This window comes from Hoplias malabaricus, chromosome 5 (assembly GCF_029633855.1).
Source record: "Hoplias malabaricus isolate fHopMal1 chromosome 5, fHopMal1.hap1, whole genome shotgun sequence".
Lineage (NCBI taxonomy): Eukaryota > Metazoa > Chordata > Actinopteri > Characiformes > Erythrinidae > Hoplias > Hoplias malabaricus.
In genome coordinates this window covers 46931404-46952036 of record NC_089804.1, presented here as the reverse complement: position 1 = coordinate 46952036, position 20633 = coordinate 46931404, and the positions used below count along the sequence as shown (strand labels likewise).

Sequence of the window (20633 nt, the reverse complement as noted above, 5' to 3'; positions counted from 1 at the left end):
GCCATTCTCTCTCTATTTGCTTTCATTCGATCAGACCACTTACAGTGTTGACGCACTCTGTTAAATGCCTCGTCTGCTGCTTTGACAGAGATGTTTGCGGTTTCACTTTCAGAGTTGGGTTACATGTACATTCCAGCATCCACTTCAGAGTTGTATTGAATCATCTACAGTGGACAGGAGGTGCATTTAGCCTTTGAAAAATGTATGTTCCATCACGAAGGCTTGCAGCACCAAAATGATTTGTTATGCCTCTGTGTGAAAGTGCACATGGAACTTCATCAATTTGGGAATGTTTCTAACTGTAATCTATTCTCATCATTTACAATGAAGTTTGTGAGTTTGAACTTTTTTTTTGACCAAAATAAAATATGGTAAAAAGAGGTTTTCAAATACAATAAAGGGTACTTCCCTTAAAGATTAAATGATTAATTTGTGAAATTACAGGTTAGTAAAAAAGTAATTTACTCATAGTGATGCAGCTCTGATGGATCGCTGCAGTCTGTGTAGCCCAACTGTGAGAGTACCCAGAGAAATCTGTCTGAAACAAAGGAATACCTACAGAGGAAATGCAGAGAGAACATGGCACCACTTTCTTTTTTTTCTTTTCAAGAGGTTTCTGTTGTCAAGCGTGGTTTGCTCTGGTGCACAGCTAGAAAAGCTTTTCCTAAGATCAAACATACAAAAGTGTGGCAAAGTGTTCCAGCCTGTGCTGGGGTAAACCTTCGAGTATAAGCCCTATAAGGATTCTCTCTCTCTATCTTTCTATCTCTCGCTGTCTCTCTCTCTCTCTCTGTCTCTCTGTCTCTCTCTCTCCCTCCCTCCCTCTGTCTCCCTCTCGTCAATCGTTTTTTCCCAGATAATGCAGGTTGTTTCCTAATACTGAGATTTTGCAAAAGTATCTCCTAATGTCTCTGCGTTTAACTCCCTTCCACAGATCCATCAGAATCAACTCTTCCTATTTATATGTCTGTCCTTCCTATTATCTGTCTCTCTTCATCTGTCTCTTTCTCTCTCCCCATTGGGTCATCACTCCTATCTGTGTTTCTCCTGTCTTCTGCCTTTTTCTATAGGCTACCTGTTATTCTCCTAGTACTCTGTATCTAGGACATTGAAATGATTTTAAATTTACCCCTGATACAAATGTTTTTAATTTGAACATGAATTACAACTTCAAATGTTTGTACATGTTTACTTTAATACCACTCATTTTAGCATGCTGCTGTTTTAAATAAGTTTTATTTTTATGGATGGCAACATAGACTTAAACATGAATTTGCAAAGCTTCTTAAAATATGAAGTGCTTTAAGCGCTTGTGTTTAATTTTTGCTTTCTTCTTCCATTGCTCTTGTGTGTGCCCAAGGCTTGTTTTTCTTTTTTTTTTTTGGGTTGCAGGGTAGAAGTGTCAGGCTTATGCTTTTCATGCTTCCCCTGCAGCTGTCCACTCTGTGCAATGCTCCATCCTCCATGTCAACACATGTCTCATCCTATTTCTTTGGCGGGTGTGTGTGTGTGTGTGTGTGTGTGTGTGTGTGTGTGTGTGTGTGTATGAGTGCGCTTGTTACATGTCCTCTCATGTCCACGCTTCAGTGTAACCCTCTACTGCATGGCTCTGCATTCATGCTCCCACCTCTTTTTTTCACTCTCTTCATCACTGTATTATCTGCCTGCATTAAGATTTGTAGGCAGAATGTCTGTGTATGTTATATGTTTTTTACAGCCTCTAATTTCTCCCTGCATAGATGGAATTACATTTGTAAAACATCTGGCTTATATCTTTTTCGGGCACACCTGCACTTAACTGACGAGCTGCACAAATGTTCTTACTTTGTCATTTATATTACCACAAGCCACAAAAAATGAATGTATTCCAGGACTGAATTCCTGTACAGATTCCAGAATAGAAAGACAGCACTTGTAATGAGTGAATTCTCAATAAAAAATTGTTCAAATGGAACAGCTGCACATAAGTTTAAGTTCACCATTCTCAGTGCCAACTTTGAAATAGAAGTCATTCACATTGAGGTATGGAGCTATGGAAGTAATAGAGCATCATCCAATACCACTGATATGAGTTGGAGTGGCATTTAACATCAGTACCTGACCTTGCTGATGCACTTGTAGCTGACTACATTGAAGTCTTTAAAGCAGACAGCAGTGTTCCAACATTAGTGGAAATTCCCAGAAGAAGCTTTTGCTGTTGCTACAGGAAAGAGGTGGACATATTTACACATCAATTTTAGATAAATGTATCTTAAATCTGTTTCATGCAGGCTGTCCTATAGACTATTACACAGTGGGGCATATTTGTTTTCAGTGGGCATTTTTTTAAAACATGATCACAGTCTAAAGGCATAGCTCTGATGGCTATTCGTGTTTACATCTCTCACCTGGATCTCATTTGCTCAAACATTTACCATGTATGGTAAGCCACTCTGTGCATGGAAGGGTTTTTTAATGGAAAAAGTTTATGACGGAAAATGAGGTACAGCAACTTTACCCAGCACTTTTAAATTTGACCTTTTCACTAAACTCTTTGGAATTGTGCTGCTGCTTTAGGGGCAGCTTTTGGCTTTAATAAACTTACTGCTATTCATATGAACACATATCACATCCTAGATCAGCACTTAACTGAAGCTTCATAAATACTCTTCATGGCCAGATGCACCTTCAGTGACTATGAACAATGTCAACAATGTGTATTAACTGAATTTGCAGTTAGAGCAGTGTTAAAACCTTAATTAAAGAATATAAACAGATCCTGAGGACTACTATTTTATGATTTCAGCAGTCCATTGCTGAAGCAAAAGTTTTTTAACTGTGCATTAGGAGGACTGTAGAGTACTAATTGATGATCTAAAACCTCAGGATGCAATTTTAGGAGTTAAACTTGACTTAACATGAATTCATAAGGTCAGGGGGATGTGAGGCCATTTTTTTTTGACAGGACGTGAGGTCATTATCATTAACCTTCAGTTTTCATCCAAGCTTCTTTAAGCACTCTCCCTTTCCTCTGCTTACACTCTCACTCTGTTCTTGCTTCAGTGAATCTTATTTAGCTATAGTTGATTTGCAGAACATCTTTGGAAAGAAAAAAAAATGTTTATATGGAATATATTTTGAGTTGTTTCATTTTTTTAATGATCAAGTTTTTCCATCAAGCTTTTTCTTTGAAGGACAGCGTGGGGGAGGCAGTGGACTGTAATCTGGCATGCTAACCATCCAGAGCAAAGAGAAAACATCACTAGTAACATCCAGTCTTTGCTTTCCTCCATTCCTCTACTGTGGGCATTATACTCGAAAGTTTACCTGTGTCCATGCAAGAAAGTTTAAAATGAAGGAATACAAACAAAACGCGAACAAACAAAAGAGAACGAGACGTTATTGAAATCGTTCACAATTTGCATGAGGTCTTTTTCCTTGCTGACAGACAGGCTCTTTGGAAAAACATATAAGCACTTAACCAAATGCTTGACCGTTTCTTCCTGTTTGTTTGTTTATTTGTTTGTTGGTTTGTTGGTTTTTCTGTCATTTGAAATCTTTTTTCCAGTTCATTTAGCTTCTTTTTCCTTTGCTGGGTGAGGTTTTTTTTAATGGACTGGTGTGAGAGGGGTGGGGGAGGTGGGCTATACCGCAGCAAAGGAATGTGCATCTAAATCTTCTCATCTCCAAATCTTTATATATACACATCAGAGACCCGTGTGTATATGTGCTACAGCTTCATTTGATTTGTCCTTACAGCATGAGCCTGGCTGCTTACCACTTTACTTTTATTTTCTTGCTTTTTTGGTTGTTCTTTTCTATAATTTATTTCATTTTCATAGAGAACAAGACAGCTGCACTGGAATGAGCTCATCCAGTGTGTGTGTTAGTTTTTGATTGGCTACTGTGCGACTTCACTCTTCTCTGGTTAGCCTGTCTGCAGCAGAACGCATCAAAGCTCACGCCAGCTCTTCTGTTACCCCATCTGCACCTGTCTGCACTGCTGCATGCCAAACAATGCTCTGGTTTCTCTCTTTTTAATTTTTATTTTCTTCTCTCAATCCGCTCAGCACTACCATCCACAAAATTAACCGCTGCTACTTCTTAGTGTGTTTTGGAATAATGCCAAGTGTAGGAATGATTCTGAACTTCTGGGAACATACAGAGTCCAGGCCTAGGGAACTATATCCACACAGCGAGATATTTGTGCTGATTTGGCTGTGTCTGTGTGTATTGTGCCTGTTCTGTGCTTGTCAGTGTGACAGTGCTTGTTAAGATATTCTGTCACAGCAAGTGGATGTCAAGTGCCACCAATGTGGCAGGAAATGACCAGTGTCAGGGTAGGCTGAAGTCATCATGCTATTGTATGAAGTTTACTCAGGTGTATTAAGTTTTAAAAACCTGTATATAGTTCACTTCCTTTTACATAACTTATCTATTAGTTTCATGGACATAAGAAAATTCATAATAGTAGGCACACAAAAAAATTTCAATGGAGCATTGAAGCAAGTGATCATATGAACTATATTATATTTTGATTTCAGTCAAATTTGGGTGTATCTTGTTTCTTGTAAAGTATAAGAAAGTACACTGAAATTGAGCTAGTTAGCTTTAATACTACCAATGTGGCAGATAGATATTTCTTTGATATTAATAACTAAATAATATGCCTTAAATATATTGACAGTTGAGGCCACCCACCAAAATTCAGTCATATTTAGGATAGCCAACTACTAAGATTAAAAATCATAATAATAAATGAATACTATAATTTTTAATTATTAGTGACTAATTAAATAATCATTAGCCCAAAAGCATTAATGTTTGAAAACATTAGACATTTCTTGGTTTTAGAAAGTCTATTTAGCGAGAAGTGTTCAGGACCACGTTAACAAACATGTAATTCTAGTTCACAGACCTAGTCTTACTTAGCACCTCACTACAATCTAACACTCCATAATTTCTCTCCTCATTAACGTTCATTGGTTAATGGCTTTGCTGGGCTGAGCATGCTGACACATGATGCCACATCACAGTCACTTGACCAGAGAGGCTCATTGCTTCATTTGCATATCAGTGATGTAGCCATGCCCCTGACTGCAGCCAGTGCCAGTGTGGCATCAGTCATAATTTATGACTGTAGATGCGGTGCTCCACCCCTCTGCCTGCATCTGTCCTCCATCCCACCAGGTGGACCCCCAGTCTCGTGTCTGTGTGTCTCGCCATTTCTTTCCCCTCTAATGCTACACTCAGCACTCTGTTGCAGATTCTAACCCACCGTCTCTTTCTTTGGCTGTATATCTATGTGTGTATTAAGGCTTTGCTCTCTCGTTCTTTCACTTTATTTCTCTGCCTCTCACAAACTTTCCGTGTCTCTTGCTCTTTCAGTTTCCTTCTAACTGGTCGGTATACACACATAGCTAGCATTTATTTTGTGTTTGTTTGTGTGATTCCATCTGTCTTCCCGTCCAAAGTCTGTTGTGTTCTGTTTTAAGTTCATGAGAATGAACGTCCATTGTCTTGATTGTGAGTGACTGTGGTGAATTGACTGTATGAGTCCATTTCCTGCTACCTCAGTTTTTTATTTGATTTTCATTTGTCATCTCTCTTTGAGAGACTCTTAAGATCTGGTTGCGCAACATGTTTGATAGTCTGAAAAGAAAAATATCAACAATAAAAATGAATAAAGAATAAAACACAAAAAAAGAGAAAATAGAAAACAATATCATCATTGTTCTAGTCAACAAAGTGATCATGTTTTGTGTAAATTGGAAAGATTGAAAAGAAAAAGCTTATATTTCTTAGTAAAAGCTTATGTATTTTGTATTAATAACAAATTAGATTTAATGCTACATTGCAGCAACTTGATCTTGAGCTGTCTGTGCATTATAAGGCATGTCCAGAGAAGGTTCTACAGTGTCCAGGATCAATGTTTGTAAAACATGTACTAAATTTTTTTTTATTTCTACCTCTCTTCTCTATTCACACCCTCTGTCTTCCCTTACTATTCCCGCTACTCTTTTCTGCCTTGCTTCCACCTCATCCCACTTTTCTATTCCTTCTTGTCTTCTGGCCTATTCCAACTCCCCCAACTTTCCCACAGATGCGGGTGGTGAAAGCGTTCCGTAGTTCACTCTATGATGGCATCGAGAAGCCTGAGTCCAGGAACTCCATCCACAATTTCATGGCGCACCCTGAGTTTCTCATCAACGATTTCATCCACAACATCCCGCTGATCGACGACACGGACATTGATGATGAATCGGAACTGTCCAAGCACAACCACTACCACCACCACCTGCACCCAGCACTCCGCAAGCCTCCACCTCCACCCCCAGCCCGCCATCATCCACGTCCCTACCGCCAGTACAGCCTGCCTGCCACGCCCAACCGCAACAACAATGCCATTGAGAGCAGCATCCACCACCTGACCCAGCTCACAGACCACACTGGACACTGGACCACTTTTCCCAGACAGCCGTGCCCCCTCCTCAGCCTGGAGACCTCATTATGACTGCCTGTGTGGCCTTCGAAAAGGCCATCTGAAGGACTCTGAAGTTGCAGAAACGTGAGAGGTGGTTGAGGAACTCCTGTGGACACAGTAGTTGGTGTGCCTTCACCCCAACTATTCAAAACAGACAAAGTCCGCAAATCACCATCATTCACCTTCACTACCACCATCCACCAAAGCACTTACGTCTTTAGAGGCCACAGACACCCACTTCCTCTCACTGTGTAGAGGGGAGGCCAGTGTGCTGTGTGTCTGTGGGGATGAAGACCAGGCCCTGGAAGGTGAGGAACCTGTTCCCCAATCGGGACAGGGTTGGTATGACTGGTGGGGGAGGGAGAGTCATTTCAGATAAGAGTTTTAATGGTAAAATCCATGTCTGTGACTTTGACTTTTCAAAGTGGAAAAGGTATTATGAGCTCCCTGCAGGCGGAGTAGGGGTCCAATCACTTTTTCTTGATGTTATGGCATCATTATAACGCTCATAACTACAACCGTATTATTCTGACTGTCATTGTTAGTGCTCGGATTATCATCACTCTGTTTGGACATTCAAATTTTATTACTCTATGACAACTGCTTTCTGGATTAGCTTTAACAGCATTGGTTTATTTATTGAATTTTTTATTTATTCATTCATTATTTATTTGGTTGTTTATTTTTTGCTCTGCAACATTTTTCCCATTCTCGCTTTGTCTATTTCTCTCTTTGTGTGTGTATGTGTTGTGTCTGTCCTGAAAAAATAGAAAAAAATAAGTACTAACAAAACAAAGTTACAGTAAAATTTAAAGTTTAAAGTAATTAAATTATAATGCATCTGCAAATAGCAAAAAAAAAAAAACATTTTAAAATAACATTCCTCCATCAGATCAATCTACAGTCACTAAATTTTTCTTTTGCAAAAACATTTTCTAAGCATATGTTTTGAGATCAGTTGATAATCATTTGATAATCTCTACCCGAAGAGGAGGTGTGTTTATATTAAAAGCCATTCTAATAATTTCATTCCGTTTTAAAACATCTCAATGTATTGCTTGAAATATGCTACAGGGTAGAAGATTTGGGCAGTCTCCCTTCACAGACTTTTCCACTGATATGTAACAGCTGGTTCTGATGACTTTCCATCATATGAGTTCCAATTCCGGGATCATCTTTGTGATCACACAGGCTGATGTACTACAGCCGAAACTTGATGTGAATTTGCCCGGTCTCAGATTTTCATTGTGTCTTTAGGACTGTTAATTTCATTTCTTTTGACATGTGTTTTTGCGGATTACACCAACAAAATGCATTTTCCCTTTAAAGCATTGTGGAAAAAGTATGATTCACTCATAACATATACATACTTGCTGGCCCTTTAAATCCATTCATAGTCACTGTTGGTTTTGGACATCATTATTACATCTTTTTTTAGTTAGTTTGTTTTAAGGTCATCAGGAAGTGATATATGTTTTGTGATGAAGTCAAACATCTGACTGCAGACTGTGGTGTCAGGGTCTGAACCAGGATAGGAAACCCCATCTTATACTGCCACTCCTGTCATTAATATCAAAGAAATGAATGATGGACAATCTGTGAGACTGACATCACTTTATTTTTGCACATTATCAGGGCTCACTGGTTTGAACAAACAGTTTAAAGGTGGAACACCGCTGTGGTCACCAGTGGACTTTGACAAAATGCAAATGACACTTTTTTTTTGCTATGAGTGTGGTTTGGTATCAGGTGACATTAGGATACCAAAAAATCACATGTTGCTTAGTACAGCATGTCAACACCACACTGTAAAACCCATGATGTACCATGATGCATTATAGAATATTAGACTCGAATACATTCCATTAACACTCCATATGTGTGAGTATCAGAGGGGGCAGCACCCTCTTGTACCCCATTAGATTCTGGCTTGGTACATCCAAGATCATGTTGCTCTAGTCAATGCATTGCAATGCAATACAATCATTTGGGGAATGGGACTGGCACTTATGCAACAGACTGCCCTGTCCACAGCTCTGTGAAATAAGCTTGATAAAAATGTACATAGGGCTCTCAGAAATCCTTTATCTGTATAGAATACTTTTCTAGAGTGCCCAGTTGTCAAAGACTGGCAATTGTTGAAAGCATACAATGCAAGCATGAACATTGGTGGATCATGTCATTGCATTGCTCAGTGGTGTCTGTGCAGAGCATGTGTTGATAATCATAGCACATTTCACTGTCATTGTTTGACTTCACCTTTGTCTAATGGATGGCCCATTTTTTCACTGGCTTTCACTGTGTCTCTTCAGCAGTAGGTGGACATAACATTTCTCCTTACGGCCATTGATGTGCTATTGACACCAGATGTTATTCTCCAGTTCCTAGACCCTTTTTCTCAGAGCAAAGCCTTGGATTGGACTGACACCTCACTGCCGCTCTGACTTCTCATGTGTCAGTGAATACACTGATTAAAATGGGTGGCTCATCCAGCTGTGACCAGGGGACATAGAAGCTGATGGACATTCCAGACTGTCCTCTTGATAACTGAGGATCCAGAAGAAAAACTTGAATGTGGCTTAGTAAGACTAGATCCCCCCGCCCCATTTTAAGCACCATACAGAAAACGTATAGCCTAAATATCTGTGTCTAAGACATTGAAAGGGCCCAGGTTGCTCATACAGTCCCAGAAGAGTCTCATTTGCTGAGAGCTCTGGTAGGTTTTGAGAAAACATGGAGCCGTTTCTATGCATTGACATAGTAAGCTCACTAACACCATGGCCAACGAGAGGAGAAATGATCACTTAACCTATTCAACCCATAACTATGATGTATCTTTGCCTAAACTTATCTAATCCTAAAGCTTAACTGTTTCACAATAGTCTTCAAAGCTATACTTGTTTCTCTGGACAATTTCAAACTTAAATATCTACATTGTAGCCCCAAATCTCATTCAGTTTCCCAGACAGGGATGAATTATATAATGGCATATGTATGGTATCTCTCCTCTCCACTTCAGCTATCAGCAGCTTCATCAAGCTCCAAATCCTGATAGAGAAGTTATGTATACAGGAAAAAATTATCCAAAAACAAGTCCATCATCTGCCTTTTGTTCCATTTCGTTGTAGGAAATTCACTCAAGGTAAGGTGAACAATTTCAAAATGTGAAAAGAGTATATAATATAATATATTTAATATAAAAATTATAAAATATTGTACAACTGCACCACCGCTGTACATTTTTGCCAAAATGTGCACATGTGCATCTTTTGTTTACAATTTAAGCACATTTTTGTTTCTTTGTCTCTTTCTGTTTTTTCTCTTTTTGCTTTTTTGTAAAAAATTGGAATTAAACATCTTGTACATTATTATGATTATTATTATAATTATATGACTTATTGTTTTTTCCAGCAGTGCTCTTTTAACTGATGGATAAAAACAGACAGTTGCACATTCTCCTGAGCATACTCTTACTGCGCTACAATGAATAAAAAGACAAAAAAAAAAAAAAAAAAAAAAAGAACAGAAAAAAAAATTCAAAACTATTAAATATATTAATAATTACCTGCCTGTTACTTAAGAGAAAAAAGTACCTATATATGATGAAAGAACACACCTGTATACTGTAGACTAAACTGTATGGAAATCTAAGAATTTACTGGGAAAATAAGTCAACACTTTTTGTCTGTATAAAAAAAAAAAACAATCAAAGTATTCTACAATAATAACTTTGACCAGTGTCTGTGGTTGTCTTTCATTGTGTGGCTGTTCTCATTTCTTTTATAAGAGATAACACACTTGCTTCAAAATAATAGAGTCCCAATCAAGCCATTGAGTTCTTGAAATCTTGAAATAAGTGCTGACCTTTCATTATTATCTACAATGCATCTACAATTTTATATTTTAAGGGAGAATATAAATTCATCCAGAGTGTTAGGTTGTGAAATTGTACACTATAGAGAAACTATTTTGTAATGAAAGTAATGGAAGCCTGAGTCTCAGTAGTTAGTGTCAGGTCAGTGCGGTGACACAATTTTCAGTTATTTGAGAGCTGTCATCACTAAAGAACTGAAATTAACACATTTTAGATCTTCCATTGGCTTTTTCCACTCTTAGTGCCCTGCTGTGTGCAGTGTACACATGAAACTGCAACGTAAGTCCAGATATTAATTTGTTTTTCCGCTGTGGGTCGCTGTAACGAAATTACAGTGACATTAGTCCGAGCTGCCTTCAATTCACTTTTAGGATATCATGTTAACTAAGGTTTTCCAGCCTAACTGGGCCCCGGTTTTTCTTTTCCAGAATGTCATCTTTGAAATGTACACTTTCATGACGTGTCGAAGAGAGAATAACGAAGTGTTCAAACTTTAGACGGAAAACAGGTTTTCTCCTGCTTAGTAGCGAGATTTATTTTCTAATAGAAAACATCACATGCTTGTGTTAACAGCCTTTACCAAACGTTGATCACATTTGCTGCACATCAAATCCGGATCTTGGATTCATGTTCCAGGCTGGGATTTTGTAGCTCACGAGCTCTACGTCGTACCATCGTTTTAATTTAAAATCCTGGTCTGGAACCTCGATCCAGGGTCCGGGTCTGAAGACCTCTGCATTAAACAGTCTGCAAACGTCCAAGTTTGAAAATGGGTGTTGTGGCCGATTCAGTTCCTCGTCCAGTTCATGTTTCTTGAGTCTGCGAGAACGCGCATTCAAGAAATCACCCTGCGCGCGACCGATTGCTACATCTACAGGAGCCGAAACACAACAAAAAGTACTAAATAACGGATAACACAATCCGCTTTGGAAAAAAAATGATTTATGCAGAATTTTCTTAATAATATTTTGTCTAATATAATTAAAAATGCTAACGGAATGATTTGTGTGTTTTATTAAGTACAATAAAGACATTTTATGGAGACAGTGAAATACGATTTTAATATTTTTAAAATGTTAATTGAGTGAATGAAACATTTATGTACGACTATGTAATAGGCATTTACTCAGGGATTATTATCATTAAAATAAAATAAAACAAACAAACAAAAAGGAGGCTGTTTCCCTGTCATAATCACCTTAAAGTAGTCTTTTGTGATCTAGTACTGATGTGAGTGAGACATTTAGTCATCATTAATTAATAAAGCACAGGGATTAATGTAAGTGAATACAAAAACACAGATTTCTGTAGGGGGAAGACTTTTAGACAGGATAAAAAAAAACATCTGTCCAGATCTGTTCCCCTGTCATAAACAAGTCGGGTATTATGGCACATCTTGTGGTGTTTTTGCACTGAAGGTATTTCTGGTATTTCCTGCTAATGTACCTTTTTTGTAATTTTCTTGTAAAATTATTTACCATATTGGACAAAATATTATTAAGAAACGTCTGCATAAATCTTTTTTTTCAAAGCGGATTGTGTTATCCGTAATTTAGTACTTTTTGTTGTGTTTCGGCTTCCGTAGATGTCCCGCGCAAGGTGATTTCTTGAATGCGCGTTCTCGCCTTCTTAAGGAACATGAACTGGCTGGGGAACTGATCTGAACGGTTGTGAACATTTCGCTACAGTGAAGAGCCCTCTGCTGAGACAGAACATGGCGGTGGATTCAAAACAACAGCACGGTGCTTGGCGAGTTTACAATACTCTTCAGGTAATACTCGAAGCTTGTAACATTCATAATTTGGGTACAACGGTGATGCGAAAACATAAGCAAAGCGTACAGGAACTTTAAACTAAGTTAAGACTTAGGACTAGAGAGCTCTTTCTACCACTACCACCCAAAATCTCCTTAACACCGACAGCTAACTGGTGGCGACGCTTTACACAAAATACATATCGAACCCGTTATTCTTTCACGTAGCTAGAGTAGGCTTTAGTTTCTTCGACACTTTTCCACTCCGGAGTACCTTGTGAGTGTTAGTCAATCGCTGAAACTAATGTTATAAAAATATATTGGATTATAGACGCTAAACTGAGCTTCGACAAATTTTAGCTTTTGGCGTTACGTTCTAGGTTTTCTCCGCGGTTTTGTTCTACAAAAACACCATGAAGTTTCCATGAATGTACTTGCGAAGGTATATCTGTGGTTTATTGTAATAATTAACAGTACAAAATACCATTGTATTACCTTAATGATAGTATTCAGTACATGGTCCTAACCTCATATTACCATGGTACATTTTTTATCTAAAGTAATCTTTTTGTAAAGTTTACTTTTTGATGCCTTCTTCTGAGGCAGACAGCTTTTTACAATGTGTCTGAGCACTAGCAGGTTAAGGCTATGTTAAACCAAAAATAAAAAGAAGTGAGTGAATGACTAATTTTCTATTCAGAGTCTTGGTTGTCCTTTGGTTGATGGATTGTATCTGAGAGAAACGGACAGTGTGAAGGATCTTCTGTGTACACCTTCATTACATCGCATGGACATTCTCAAATGGATCTGCAGCAAGTAAGTAATCACAGTCTGATAAAGTGGTGCACTCCACTCCAAGCTAGACGACTTGGCAAAAACATCATGTCACAATATTTCAAGACATTTTCACTGTACTCAGTGAGCGAAAACTCTTTTGACACAGGGATTCAATGTGTTCGTATTGGAACGTTAAAAACTGCTGCCAAAAACAAACCACAGGATTAATCCATACTGTACTTAAGTAAAAATAATCAAGCAGGACTAAGTTTGCTCACTGTCAAAAAAGAACATTACTATTCATTAAAAAAAAATCAACTTGTATGACATGAAGTATCTAACTGATTTTATGGTCCCTCAGTTAATTAGTTTATGCTCCATCGAGTGGGTCCCCACATAAAGGTGCATCCATGTTCAAATCAGGTTTGGTACAGAATTCATACAGAATCTGATGCATCCTGACTTTATGTATCAGTACATTGGCTGTTCCATAACCCAAAGATATATTGGAATAAAAATCACCAGTTGCTCAGTGTCCTTTAAGTATGGACAATTTCCAGAACATGCTCACTAAGCATTTTTACCAGAATGAATATTGATGACAATAAATGTAAACCTTTGTGATATTGTTCAACACTGATACAGGCTTATAAACTGACTAGTTGATGGGAAGAACACAAAAATGCACAATAATGGGCTTCACAGTGGGGCTGTAAGTAGTTTCACTGTCAAGCAGATTCAGGGTACTGGGGTGGTGGGTTCGAGCCTTGCCTCGGATCACTGTGTGTGTTTGTTGTTTGCCCTCTGTCTGTGTGTTTCCTCTGGGTGCTTCAATCTGCTCCCACATTCCAAACAAATATGCTGACAGGTGGACTGGTTATTCAAAATTGTCCTTAGTTATGAGCATGATACTGGACTGGATAAAGCAGTTACAGATAATTAATGAATTAATTTGTATATATAATGTCTTTATGCACTGTAACATTAAATCTAAATGTGTTTTTACAAAGAATCTGCCCATCCCTGAAGGAGAAATTCTCTGCAATCAAATCAGCTCAGACAGAGGAATTGGTCAAAGGTAAAGATATTCACTTTGCTAATCTTGATACAATACATAAGTGTAATTGAACTTCATCATATGGATGGCATCGTGGCACAATAGGGAGTGTAGTTGTCATGCAGCTCCTGGGGTTGTGGGTTCTGATCCCTACCCTGGTCACTCTCTTTGAGGTATTTTTTTTTTTTTTTTTTTTTTTTTTTCTTCTTCCCCCCCTATGCTTGCATGAGTTTCCTCCCTGTGTTCCAGTTTTCTCTCACAGTTTGTAAACACATGCTTGTAAGTGGATTGGCCATGCGTGAGGGATGGATACATGCACTGGTGCTCTGTCAAGGATGTGTTCCTGCATCCTTTTGGTGCTATACAGAAAATAAATCAAGAATGTACAAAAATAAAAGATGAATTTATTGTTTCCATATAGTAAATGTAAACATTGTCTTAACTGTTTTCTCACACACAGAAATCACACAGTTTGGCCATGAAATGTTGTTATGTAAAGCTGAGGACCAGGAATTGATCAAGGTATTATATTTTTGTGAATTATTCTTTTGTATTCTTTTGAAATTAAATATATCATAAGACCAGAAGATACTGTAGTAAGGAGGAGTGCAGTACAACACATTTTTCTATTCTGTATTTATTTATTTATTTTATTTTTTTAAAGGAAAATTAATATTTTGTAAATATATGGCACCTAAAAGTTTCTGATACAAGAAACACCAAACAAACTTTTTTCAGCACCGTATTTGACAGATTGACTAACTCGTCATTGACACGCTCATCGTTTTTCTGGATCATCCTGATTTCTACCGTGTGTGTATATATATACCAGATATATATATACCAGATATAAAGCAGATGTTTAACGCACAATATATAGAGGTAAGGTAGGCAGAAATGAGTGAATCCCCATAGTGTTTTTAATTTAATTCATTCTTGGGCACAAGGTATTAGTTACACCATGCACAATCAGTGGAGTGTGTGTGTGTGGAGTCATATACATATTTTATGTTTTAATCAAATATTTAGAAATCAGGCAACGTTTCTTGATCTGTTCAGATTTTCAGCCTATTTATTTAGCTATTAATTAGACCTTTTTTGTGTCTGGTGTCAAGGGGTTGGCTACACCATCACGGCAGCTGTTGTTTTTGGAGCAGCTTTTGCTGATTGCACAGGATAGCAACAATACATCTGAGTAAGTGTGTATTCTCTCTTTTGGCTTTTATGGCTTTTTACAATGAAATGAGGCAAATCATTTAAAATATGTAATTTTTTGAACAAATAAGCATTTGCTTACTTGGGCTTTTCATATTTGCCTTGTCTTCTATTAATCTGTACAGAGAAAAATCTGCAGATGAAAGTATGAGGAATGAGGATCTGCTGAGTGAACTGATGTCTCCTGATCACTTGCCTGACTTGGTCCAGCTCATGAATCCTGTTTGCAACCCCTGGTCTTCACACATTTGGGGGCAACTTAGAGCCACACATTTGGCTCAGGCTAAGGCAAACCAAAAGAAAGCCAAGGATACTAATAATAGGTGGTTTATTTACTAATTTATAGACAGCCCAGTCATATTATGAACACCTATGTTCACTGTCCATTCTCTCCACTCCACTGATCACACGGGTCACTCGGTATTTCTACAGCTGCATTAAATCTATCCATCTGTTGCTTTGCATACATTGTGATCCTCCTTTTACCCTGGAGGTCCTGAGCACTAAAGAACAGAATGAAAAGGAGAAAGTATTCAGAACAATAGACAGACTACAGTTTGTAAGTGTAGTGCTACTCTGTGGTTAGTGAAGTTGGGGGAATGGACACTAGAAAATAGGAGGTGGTCATAATGTTATGACTGGACTGCTTATCTATATAGTATATTCCCATACTGTATAGATAAGTAGAGTGTGTGTTCTTTTTTTTGATTTCTTGTTTGTGTTGAACTAGTCGTCATTTGAAAATTGCTCAACTTGCTGGTGATGATCTAGCTGATGCCACAGCCCTGCTACAGTCTACTCAGACTACTTTAAAGGATCTACGCAAGGAGGTGAAACAGGAAATTATTGCCTTTATCAAATAATATAAAGCATTTTACCATTTCCTTTGAATGAATAATGCTCTTCTGTATTATTAATCTTGTCCCATTGCTCATAATTATAATCTCACACTCTACCTGATTTTCTACCTGTTTTGCTTCTGATGTATTTTCCTCACTTCTTTGCTCATCCTTTTTCCTCAGTGTGAGTTCCTACAGTCAGACCCCACAAGCCCTGGAGCCACACTGTCTCACTGTGCTCTGAAAGTAGCCATATCTGACATGACTCAGCTCATGACTGCCTTCAGCCAAGTCTACGACACAGATTTCAAGAGTTACTGCCAGAGAGCACCCCCTGTCATCAATCCAAACACACACATCTTCCAGGCTGTACATCAGCTCCTTCGCAGATGCAATATGGTACTGCTTTGTATCTCAAATCACTTGCTGATTTTGCATGTTTAAGATAATATCAACTTTAATAAAACTAATATCAGTGACAATACAGTAGCAATTTTCTTGAATTACTCCCAACTGCATGTGGCATTACAAACCCAATTATCAGAAAAGTAGGGTTGTTAAGTAAAATGCCATAAAATTATGAATCTGTGATTTGTTAATTATCTTGAAGCTTTATTTAACTGATAAAAGCACAAAGAAGATTTCCAGTATTTTCACTGATTAACTTGATTGTGTTTTGTAAATATAAACACATTTATAGTTTGATGCCTGCAACACATTTCAAAATGTGGGACAGGTGCATATTTACCACTGGGTCATGACAAGTTTCTTTTTAATCACACTTTAATCATATGGGAACTGAGATGCTGCCATCAAGATGACATTTATTCCTGTGGAATCCATGGTTATTTCTGCAACACAATGCCAGGCGTCATTCTGTATGATCTATAACAGTATGGTGTCATAAACACTGTGTGTGTGTGTTATGCTGTCCTGCCTACACTTCAGAACCTGTTATGAAGAGGGGGATCAGGCAACAGTGGCCACAGAATATTGAGTACACAGTCTTATTTCAAACTAGAATGAGCAAAATTTCACTTGCAAAACTATTAGCAATTTATTTCTAAAAATCCAGTGTTTGCCTCCACATCAATAGACACTATCACAAATGCCATGGTCACTGATGCACACTATACCATGATGTATGTTGGCTTTTGCTCCTGTTGCTGAAAATGGTCTGGATAGTCAGTTTTTTCATTAGCATGGAAAGCATAATATTTATTTTATGTATTAAAAAAAAAAAAGCTGACACTTGGAGATTTTTGTTGCGTTTTATAAAATGTTTTTACTTCGCAGGAAAAATTGGGTTTGTAGATCAGATACTGAAGTGTAGAAATGTCAGTATGTATTATTACAGTTGATTGTTAAGTAATGAGAGTAGGGTGTATTGTTTGTTTTGCTTTCTTTTTTTCCCCTCTCTCCAGCAATGACCTTGAGCTATGCAAACAGGATTACTTCATCTGTGAGAAATTAAAGCCTGAAACGGCTATCAGTTCTGTGGCATATTAAAGGCCAACCCTTTAAAACCGTTTTCACAGGATTCATTTTATTTCCTGAATTGTGCTTTGCATATTTTAAATGGTCAGTGTATATGAAAAAGGGTGTGTATGTATGTATCAATCAAAGTTTTGATAATGTGACAGGTCTTTTACTGTCTATATACACTTTAAACAAAAGACAAGTAGGGACATATATTCACAAAATATCTTTGCCTGTTTAGGAACTGGAGGCTCTGCAGCAGCTGTCAGAAACCTCATCTGTGCTGGCGGAGACAGTAACACAGATACAGACGGACAAGCAATACTGGTCCAAGGGAGAAAAACACACACTGCGTGAGTGGTCTTTACAAGTTAAAAAAGCAGGGATGTAATTTTTCTAAGGCTGTTTATGTACCTTTTATATATTAGCTTTTGCCCAACTTTTTATAGCCACACTTGTAGCATTAAATTTGTTTAAAATCTCATTTGTGTGTTGTCATAATAGGGCCAAAAGTTTTGGAAGTCAAAAAGTAGACTTCATTACAGAGAAATTAGGTATTGAAAAGCAGAGGACTGTTGTTAATTATTTGTTCATATTTACTCATTTTGTATTTGTGCTATTCATTGAATAAGTTCTCAGTTGCGGTTCTCGTGGTCTCACTTTCAGTGTAATAACCACCTCGTTTTTGATTTCCGCCATCTCCCTTTCAGTTCGGAAAAATTGCTTTTTTAACCTCTGTGGAGAGGTAAAAGTTGCAGGGTTTGGAGAATGGACTCAGTAGGCGGGGCATATCTCCAGTAGCCAATGGCTGACTATAACCCGCCCTCTTGTCTAAACTGGGCCAGGGAAGTGTGAAGCTTTTCGAACTGAAACTAGACCATTGAAACTCAAAAGCAAGGTTTTGGAAGCGAGACAGAGTGAAGTGTAAGCATAATGGAAAAACTCAAATACAAAATTAACAAGTAAATACACAAATATTCTGTGTACAATTTTTCGGTTATGGGTCCTGCTTTTGGTTCCCAAAACTTTGGTACCATAAGTTTGCATCTCACGCTTTTAAGAAAGTTGGCACATTTCTTTATATTTAAGGGTTTAAATCCTATGACTCGAGCAGTGCACAGGAAAATTTACCGCCTAGTATTAACTGCATGTGACAAATATTCATATTCAGAGCACAAACAGTGTGAGTCTTAATACAGAGAACGTTCTCTGCATATCAACTGATGCAAATTCTTGCCAATTAATTGGTGTTGATTTAGGCATTTATGTAGCTTTTAAAATGATGAGTGATTCTTCTGCTTCTTGGTTTGAAAACTTTTGACTCTACGTAATGAAGACACTTCACAACTACCATTACTGCTGTGTAATTGTATTTAAAAGGGAACATGTTGGGGGGAGGTATAAGGATCCAGTCTGTTATGAGTTTTGTGTATTCCCTCTTCATAATTATCTCATGTACTTGTTTCTACAGTCAAATCACAGGAAGTAATACAGTGATCATTTCAATTTCAGCAATGAATAATAATCAAATATTTATTATAAAATAGTCTTAGTATTTTAACCTACACAACAAATTGTTTTGTTTTGTTTCATTATTATAACATACAAGGTAATACAAGACTACTCATTCTGGTTTCATTTGTGAAAATAATTTGATTATAAACTATAGTATAATGTTTAATAACAATACAGAAATATATGCTTGGTTTGTGTGTTCCATTTTCCATCTTTTCACACACTGAAGTTTAGAGTTTACCCAGGTTTTTGCCACTACTTGTCTGATAAACGATGTGGAATTATTGAAGCCAGCTTTATTACATAAGGAAATAATGAATTATTAATATTACATATTCTCAGTTCCTATTTAGAGATGCTGTTTCACCTCAATCTTGATCATGTTGTTTTTGTATTCTGTTTTAGTTGCACTCTGCTTGAAATGTGAATCAGTAATTTAATGTTTGTCTTTATTCTCAGCTAACAAACTGGAGGCACTGAAGAATAGATACACTGCTTTTCTGACCAGTCACCAATCATGAAGCATTTTAAGTCACTTTCCAATGTATTGTAATGGGACTCATTACAAGTTTTTACCCATCTGTCAATGATTATTCATGTTTCTATGCATACTAATAATTTTAGAATGCATATATTATGTACCAATGTAGTATTTTACTAAAATGTATAATGAATTTAACAGCTTAACAACATACTGTGAATAAAAATTGTGATGATTTTCAGGATAGTCTAAAACAGGTGTCACTGATAGGCGGCCTGTGGCCTGGTTCCAGACACGGTCCTATTCAGACCTGGACCTAAAACTGATAAAATATTGAACTAATTAATTTTGAAATGATTATGTATTTTGGTTGGTGTAACCTTTCTAGCCTTTATGGTAGTTTTATTGGTCTGCACACACAACTCCTCACAGACATCTGTAGCAGAACTTGAACCTACAACCTCCAGGTTCCTGGAGTTGTGTGACTGCGACACTACCTGCTGCGCCAACATGCCGCCCCAGTTTTATGAGTTATGTACAAAATTTTTAAATGTCTTTTACATTCTACCACAGTTTGAAAACAACTGGTCTTGGAAGACTAATCACCTGCATTATATATATCACGTGGGATGCTACTCAGCCAATCAATAATGTAAATCTACATTATAATGAGCTCTGCAGCTTCAGACACTGCTGTCCTGGAGCCAATAATAATAACCCAAAGGAGGAGACAAAAGCTCTTTTGCAACACTTGGCATAACAGTGTTGTCTGGTAAAACCTGAAACGTTAAGAGGTCTGAACACCAGATGAAATATGAACATGATTTGTCGTAATGCTCAAAATGGAGTCTGTATATGGATGAAGCCAAAGGTCCAATCAGCCTGCTGGTTATGAAGCCAGAGGAAAAGGATCAATGACATTGTGAAGCTATTGGAGAAAAGCAGTAAAGTCAACCGCAACTACAAGTCAAGTCATTAGGCACTTTATTTTAATATGGACATTTTTAAAAAGCATTGTTTTACATCTTAAAATTTTACTACAAATGAGAAACTTATTATATATAATGCACCCAATTCCATGTGAAAATGAATATTGTTGAAATAAATTTAATTGTAATTTGCTTTAATGTTCTGTTGTTTTTACATGAAATGTTAATTATAACTACTAGGCTATTCCAAT

The 20633-nt window shown here is 37.4% G+C and overlaps 2 protein-coding genes across 6 annotated transcripts in view; both read left to right on the top strand.

The window, feature by feature from the left end:
* The window catches only part of atp2b3b (ATPase plasma membrane Ca2+ transporting 3b), a 66678-nt gene extending 56459 nt beyond the window's left edge, over positions 1-10219 (top strand). For 3 of the 5 annotated variants that reach the window (XM_066670172.1, XM_066670171.1, XM_066670176.1), the window contains one exon: positions 6083-10219. In XM_066670172.1, the coding sequence (XP_066526269.1) occupies positions 6083-6493 (411 nt within the window). In that variant the 3' untranslated portion in view covers positions 6494-10219. The remainder of the gene's footprint in view (positions 1-6082) is intronic. The other 2 variants (XM_066670175.1, XM_066670173.1) reach the window with 1 other exon arrangement.
* A 1738-nt stretch (positions 10220-11957) lies between these two features.
* On the top strand, positions 11958-20537 carry haus7 (HAUS augmin-like complex, subunit 7). Its single transcript, XM_066671879.1, has 10 exons — positions 11958-12108; positions 12791-12906; positions 13878-13945; positions 14385-14446; positions 15040-15119; positions 15265-15462; positions 15870-15969; positions 16162-16377; positions 17699-17810; positions 19432-20537. The coding sequence occupies exons 1-10, from the start codon at positions 12052-12054 to the stop codon at positions 19491-19493; spliced, it is 1071 nt and encodes a 356-aa protein (XP_066527976.1). The 5' UTR covers positions 11958-12051; the 3' UTR covers positions 19494-20537.
* Positions 20538-20633: the final 96 nt, after the last annotated feature.